General features: G+C 45.5%; 1 protein-coding gene across 1 annotated transcript in view; it reads left to right on the forward strand.

Moving 5' to 3' along the window:
• LOC105901342 (aryl hydrocarbon receptor nuclear translocator-like protein 1) overlaps positions 1–8,176 on the forward strand; it is a 48,426-nt gene extending 40,250 nt beyond the window's left edge. The window contains 8 exon segments of the mRNA XM_031557909.1: positions 560–666; positions 1,125–1,275; positions 1,440–1,528; positions 1,750–1,852; positions 1,999–2,068; positions 2,070–2,096; positions 7,133–7,226; positions 7,470–8,176. Coding sequence (XP_031413769.1) covers positions 560–666; positions 1,125–1,275; positions 1,440–1,528; positions 1,750–1,852; positions 1,999–2,068; positions 2,070–2,096; positions 7,133–7,226; positions 7,470–7,627 — 799 coding nt within the window. The 3' untranslated portion in view covers positions 7,628–8,176.

The raw sequence follows: 8,176 nt of genomic DNA on the forward strand, positions 1-8,176 counted from the left end.
GAGCCGGCTTGAAACAAAAGGCATGAATCAGTTTTTCAGCATCTTTTTGATTTATAAATGGTAGTACGTTAGCTATGTTTTTTTATTTTTTTAAAGATTTATTTTTGGGCTTTTTGGCCTTTAATCGATAGTCTTAGTGAAGAGTGGGACAGGAAATGAGAGGGAGAAGAGGTGGGGAGTGGACAGGAGAAATGACATCAGGCCGGAATCGAACCTGTGTCCTCCATGGGCATCAAGCCCGAATGTGGTCGGGGCTACTGGTTGCGCCACAGTGCTGACGTAAAACGTTTTCCCTTTGATGTATGTTCTGAACCAGTTTAACAGTCAGAAAGTCCAACTAACTTTTCAAGACGATTGATTAGGATGTCATGGTCAATCATATCAAACGCTGCGCTTAGGTCAAAGAGGACAAGGATTGAGACCTTATTTGCATCCAAATTTAGTCTGAGGTAGCTGATTACTTTAGTAAGAAGTGCTGCAGTTCCACTGGATTCCTATGGTTCCACCCTTAAGATGTATCTCTTTGGTATGTGTGTGTGTGTGTGTGTGTGTGTATCAGGGCCACTGCCATCCTGGCCTACCTGCCTCAGGAGCTGCTGGGCACCTCCTTCTACGAGTATTTCCACCAGGACGACATCGGACACCTGGCCGAGTGCCACAGGCAAGGTAGGCCGCAGAACACGCTAGAACACGCTTGATACAACACGCTAGAACACACGTGATAGAACACGCTAGAACACACCTGATAGAACACGCTTGATAGAACACGCCTGATAGAACACGCCTGATAGAACACACTAGAACACGCCTGATAGAACACGCCTGATAGAACACACTAGAACACACCTGATAGAACACGCCTGATAGAACACGCCTGATAGAACACACCTGATAGAACACGCCTGATAGAACACGCTAGAACACACCTGATAGAACACACCTGATAGAACACACTAGAACACGCCTGATAGAACATGCTAGAACACACCTGATAGAACACGCTAGAACACACCTGATAGAACACACTAGAACACACCTGATAGAACACGCCTGATAGAACACGCTAGAACACACCTGATAGAACACGCCTGATAGAACACGCCTGATATTGTGTGTGTGTGCAGTGCTACAGATGCGTGAGAAGATCACCACCAACTGCTACAAGTTGAAGATCAAAGATGGCTCCTTCATCACGCTGCGCAGTCGCTGGTTCAGCTTCATGAACCCCTGGACCAAAGAGGTGGAGTACATCGTCTCCACCAACACCGTCGTCTCGTAAGTCTCTCTCTCTCACACACACACACACACACACCCTTCAACACACTTATATTGCACCTAAACCTCTGCCCTATGATGTAGCAGTTTGTGCAGAATTCTATCTGTGTGTGGTTGTAGGTTTATAAGTGTGTGTGTGTGTGTGTGTGTGTGTGTGTTGTCAGGGTTACTGTGGCAGAGGGAGGGGACCCAAGCTACCCCCAGCTATCAGCCTCGCCCCAGAGCATGGACAGCATGCTGACACCAGGAGACGGTGAGAGAGTCTGCACACACACACACACACACACACTGCACTGCACACTCAAATACACACACACATGCACTGCACACACACTCACTGCACATACACTGCACACACACACTGCTATACACATCATCATGATCAGCATGTTACCTACAGCACACAATGAGCTTGTTTAAATATGTGTGTGTGTGTGTGTGTGTGTGTGTGTGTGTGTGTGTGTGTGTGAGCAGGTAGGCGGGCGCTGCAGACGGTACCCGGTATCCCCGGTGGCACACGGGCGGGAGCTGGGAAGATCGGCCGCATGATCGCAGAGGAAGTCATGGAGATCCAGAGGTGAGACTGTTGCCATGGTGATGAAGCCAGCCCATAGTTTAAGATGTAAAGAGTGAGCAGGTCGGATTAGGGATGGGGCAGGTCAGTGATGATGTCATGAGAGATAGGGCACGACAGTGATGAGGTCATGTGTGTGTCATCTTCAGGATCCGAGGCTCCTCCCCCTCCAGCTGTGGGTCCAGCCCCCTGAACATGACCAACAGCACACCACCCCCCCGACACACACTCACCTGGGGGAAAGAAGGTACACACACACACACACACACACACACACACACACACACACACACTCACCTGGAGGAAAGAAGGTACACACACACACACTCACCTGGGGGAAAGAAGGTACACACACACCTGGAGGAAAGAAGGTACACACACACACTCAACTGGAGGAAAGAAGGTACACACACACACACTCAACTGGGGGAAAGAAAGTACACACACACACCACCCCCGACACACACTCAACCGGGGGAAAGAAGGTACACACACACACTCACCTGGGGGAAAGAAGGTACACACACACACACACCACTCCCTGACACACACTCACCTTGGGAAAAGAAGGTACACACACCAGTGTTCATTTTGGCAGCTATTTCTGATTTAGTCTTTCGTCGTCGACGAAAACTAGACTAAGATGTTATTAGTTTTAGTCACATTTAATAGCCATATTAAACTCATTTTCTTCCCTTCTCAGGCCCAGGGACCCCTTGTGTTGTGTCTACAACTGCATAATAGTCTAGCTTGCAGTACCTAGGTTGTCCATTAGATATCCCTCCAAGGATAGGTCTATAGCAGTGGTCACCAACCTTACCTAGACTCTATAGGATGTGACGTATGTAGGAGGAAGGGATGAGTTATTTAACACATAAATGGGCAAGGCTCTGTCTGTATCTCCATTATGAAAGATATCGCTGTTCTCCGTCGAATTCGTCGGATGCCCACACTTGGTACAAGTTAGTTGTTCAGGAATAACAGACTTGTAGAATACGGCTTAGAGAAAGAACGTGTTTTATTCAGTCACTAGCCACGGTCAGCTCGGCGCAGCACGAGCGTGCGCTAGGCACGTCTGCTGCTTATGATCGGTCTTCTTGCTTCTTCTTCTCAAACATTACAGAAAGTACAGACAATTTATATTGTAGAATTAACATATGTGTGTAGGGGAGTGAATGGGTGTGTCTGGAGGTCAAAGGGGAAAGTCTAGCTTGACTGGGGCTGTAGCAGGTATGGCCATATAGATGCTAATGCCTTGTGGCCTCAACCAACTTGTCGTGGCTGTAGACAAAAGCCAACTAATGTCTCTAGCTCCAAGACACACAAAAGCCAGGAACCATGTCTGATGGCTCATCAACATAGACAAAAGGCCAGGGGCCACCTCGATGGCACTAGTCTGGTGCTATGCAAACTAATTTGCATTAGTTTGTTGAGATGTAATTAGATCATGTGAAGTTATGAAAATGCCTAAATCTAACAGTTTCCAACAAAAAGAGACAAAACAGTCTTTCTTTGTCTACAGTCGGCCTATTTATTTTCTGACAAATAAAACGTAACACATATTTACATAAAACACATCACACATATCTCAAACTTTTAACAAATTGCGTGTGCGCATGAACAGTGTTTTGTGTGTGTATGTGAGTGTGTGTGTGTGCGTGTAGGCTCGTTGTTTGTATATGTGTGCATGGATGTGTGTGTACAAGAAATAAGTTGTTAAACAGAACAGTGTAACAACCAAACACGCTTTAACAATTACATGGGGCAGTCTTAACAGCAAAATGAACCCCCCACCTCGAGTCAGCAGAATGAGGCAGGCTACCCATCTCTATTAAGTTTGAGGAAAGCACTTCTCTCTAAAATGTGCCTTGCTCTATTTCGCCGACCACGAGTGAGGTCTCCTTTTATACTAAAGACCCGCTCAGCAAATGCCTGGGATGCTGGCATTGCCAGAAGGTCAAAGGCAAATTGTTTTAGGGTCTGGTACACAGTAGAACCCTGTGCGGCCCAAAAGTCAATAGGGCTCTCTTCATGTATGGGCTGAGAAAGCTGCTCCTTGAACTTTTGTAGCTCTTGCCTGACAGAGGGCTTTGGTCTTAATGGCCGGCTTGTACATGCTTTTGAGAAGAACCGGAATCTTGGACGCTTTGAAGATGGGGCTGTCTCCGGTGACTCCCTTCTCTCTTCTTCTTCCTCCTTATAAGCATTATCATCCTCCTCCTGTGGTGATATTGTTTGAAAAATGTAATCTTCTGCTCTTCTCAGAAGCTCCTGAATTTGGCCGTCCTCATTCTCAATGAGGGTTTCAGGTGAAACAGTTGGATCCAGGAAGCATGCAGCAATGGCGAGGGGCGAGAACTTTGAATCCGTTGGATCAAGGAAGCAGCTGAAGCGCTGCTCCATGTTGGCCTTCATTTTTTGAGCCAGGCCAGCTAGGTCCCTGTAGCCAGTGCCCTGGGGGAACTGGGACAGGTGAGCACTCAGGTCCAAGAGGGCGGGCACCACCAGGGATAGGGACATGGTGTCGCTCTGTAGCATCTTCGTATGCTCTGCGAAGGGGAGGAGCAGGTCTCTGAGAGCAGCCAGCTTCTGCCACTCACTGGGCAGGAGACAGTCCCAGTCCATCCCATCAGCAACCTGGACAATTGAGTCCTTCACTTCAAGAAGGCGGGAGACCATCTGGTATGAGCTGGACCATCTAGTGACGCAGTCTTTGACCAGAGTAAGTCCACACAGCTGGAGCAGTCGCTCAGTTGCTACCGACGACTTGCGGAAGAGCCTGACAAGTCCTCTTACTTTGTCAAAGAGTCGTTTGACACTTTGTTCCTTCTGGGTCATGTTCACCACGAGTTGCAGCGTATGTACAACGCAGGGCGTCCTCTTCATGGCTCCGTACCTAGATAGATAAGACAGACAGACAAACATAGAGAGAAGACAGGCAGTTTATTAATCATCCAAGGGAAATTAAATTGCCATGAGCAACACAATGCAATCACAATATACAATGTATTAACACACATCATCATAACACCATAGAATTAATAACCAAACATAGCTCAATGACAGACATTATCTAGCCTACTACTAAAACAGCTACAAACTAAAATGATTTACCTTTGCTCTTCATCACCCTCCTCAGATTCTTCATCACTGTTTTGGACTTCATCGTCCTCAGAGCTGGGCTCTTCGTCATCTTCATTTTTGAAAGCTGCAACCATGTTGCTGCCGTTATCTGTTATCACGGTCAGAATTTTTTCTTTTGGTATTCCCCAGTCCTCTGTGCATCGGTCCACACATGTTTTGATGCACTCTGCAGTGTGTGGGTGGGAGATCTGCTCCAGCCTCAGCAGTATGTGTGTTGCCCTGTTTTGCTGAGTGCAATAGTAGCACGCACTAATGGCAAGGAATGCTGCTGTGAGCCCTTTTTTTGTCCATATGTCCAGCCCAATCGTGACTCTGCGTGCGGTGGCGAGTCTGTCTTTAAATTTCTGCCTTTCGGCATTGTAAAGTTTATCAACTAAATGTGTTATTTTAGCTTTCTTGGGTACGGTCAACCTCTTATCAATGGTCAGCATCATTTTAACAAAATCTTCGTCCTCAACCGAACGGGGAGGTAGGCCAGTGCGCCCAATCCACTGGGCAATAGCCTCTTCTTTGCTTTGTTGTTCGGCTGAGTCTGCTTTATACTTCAATGGTGAAGAGAAGAATGCTTGAATAGATGACCCCATCTTCTCTGGATCAGGCTGCTGTTTTTCTGGTCTTTCCGGTCTTGTTGTGTCTGGGATCTAGGTGAGAAAATTGTGGATACAATTAGTCTCCAGGATATATACAGATCTTCTAGTTGTTACAATGTAGTTGTGCCACTAGGTGGCACTCTAATGATATGTTGTTGTATGTAGCCTACTGTATGCTGGGAACGCTAGAGTAAGAGCGAGCACAAGGAGTTCGTATGTAAACTGTGTAAAATATGTCTAAATGAGAAGCCTCCATTAAAGCTGCATCTGGCTTACTCAAGCTAGAGTTGTTGCATCTGATCATAAAACACTAGTATATGCCCACCGCTGAATTCCAATCAATTTAATGTAAAAAACGGCAATGCTTAATTAACAGTATTATCATTAAAATATACGAGAATATCAGGTCTAGATTTTGAAGATTTAAATGATGTGATAGCACAATACAACTTCTATGCGTTCCTGGCTTTAGAGCTAAATCAAACATATACTCCATAAGAATTGCTGTGCAATCTGATAAACAACCGATTTAGCTTGACGGCTAGATTTGACAGTGGAAAGTGGTGCCAATGATAATAACAATTGCCCAAATACACAAGGATGTGTAAACCAATCGCATATTAATGCATTATTTCTTGAATAATGCATTTAAGCTCACTAGCTAGTTATCGATAGCTAGTTTAAGTTAGCTATGCTACCTCATGGTTCGCTATCTAAAAATGTTGGCAATCATTTGCCAAGGCTAACGGGAGGCTTCAATCGATAATTAATAGCTAGCTATCCAAGTTGAGATCCTATACACTCGACTGCCCCTTTTGAAATTGACATAACGTTAGAAAATATATGCTTATGACTAGTTAATGTTAGCTAGGTATCATTGAGAGTTACTAGCGAACTTACCGTGGCATGAACTTCAGGATGGTGGGCTTTCAGGTGCCTTTTGAGGTTCGTCGTGTTTTTCCCACTGATTTTTAAACCGCATGATTTATCTCCAGTTATCACGGTGCATTGGGTTTTCTTTTCCGTCACAATATATTTGAAGTGTGTCCAAATATCCATTATTTTTTTCCGTCCAGACGCTTGACCTTGTCCTTGAGCCATCATTCAATGCTGAACCAGTCGTCAGGGCTTCACTTGCATGTCTGGACATGTCAGGGAGGGCGTGGAGTACGGATACAGGACCCGGCAACATTCAACCAATGATGTTAGGTGCATGCACGTTTAGGGGGGAAACAGTATTGTGACTTCGTCAACCACCAACATTTTAGTCTCGTCTCGTCTCGTTAACGAAAGTTAAAATAGATTTAGTCATAGTTTTTATTTTCAAAGATCCGTTTTCGTCACGTCTTGGTCTCGTCTTAGTCATGGGAAAAGGTCGTTAACGAACATTTTTCGTCATAGTTTTCGTCGACGAAATTAACACTGGTACACACACTCACATGGGGAAAAGAAGGTACACGCACACACAGAACCTTTAGTGAAAGAGTGAGAGAGAGAACATTTAACGACTCTCCCTTCATATTAGTTTGTTTTTCTACTTTCTCCACAGATCCAAAATGGCGGCACTCCTGACACTCCATCTGCAGGTCTCGTTTCAGGGCCAGACTCCATAGGATACCCCTACTCCAACAACTCCCTCCTGAGTACGGCACACACGCACACACCATAGGTTACCCCTACTCCAACAACTCCCTCCTGAGTACCACACACACACACACACACACAATAGGTTACCCCTACTCCAACAGCTCCCTCCAGAGTACGACAGACACAGACAACAACTCCCTCCTGAGTACAGCAGACACAGACACACACATGATGATGATGATGTTAGGCAGGGTAATGATGATGATAATGATGATTGGTAACAGTGATGCTTTTTTCAGGTGACAGCTCTCACGTGGGTATTGACATCATGGACGAGCCGGGCTCCAGTAGCCCCAGTAACGACGAGGCAGCTATGGCCGTCATCATGAGCTTACTGGAGGCTGACGCAGGACTCGGAGGACCAGTGGACTTCAGCGACCTGCCTTGGCCTCTCTGAACACACACACACACACACTCACACACACACACACACACAAATGAAAGGCTGTCAGTCAGAATCATAGAAAAGTCTGACTGAAGATTCACCTGCTGTCTCTCACACATTCTCACACACACACTACAAAATACATAAACACACTCACACGTTAAAATACACATACACGCACATGCTAAAACATACACAGAAACATAAACACACACACACACACACACACACACACACACAGCAACTTCTCCAGTCACATCTCACACACCTCAGCAAAATAGGAAGAACTTTTTGTACTTTTTTGTACTGTACTCTGAAGGTTATTTAGCTGAAGGAGGTGTGTGTGTGTGTGTGCGCTACAGGAGGTGTGTACTGTACTCTAAATGTTATGTAGCTAGAGGAGAGGTAGGTGTGTGTGTGTGTGTGCTAGAGGAGGTGTGTATTCTGAGACGCTTGGCATTGTAAATCTGCTTATTCCATGATATGTCTCCTTTTCTGACTATATGTGAGAAGTGTACTGTATGGCGTTAGCTTATTTTTAAAATAAAAAAATAAATCTTT

Source organism: Clupea harengus, chromosome 20 (assembly GCF_900700415.2).
Source record: "Clupea harengus chromosome 20, Ch_v2.0.2, whole genome shotgun sequence".
Taxonomy (NCBI): Eukaryota; Metazoa; Chordata; class Actinopteri; order Clupeiformes; family Clupeidae; genus Clupea; species Clupea harengus.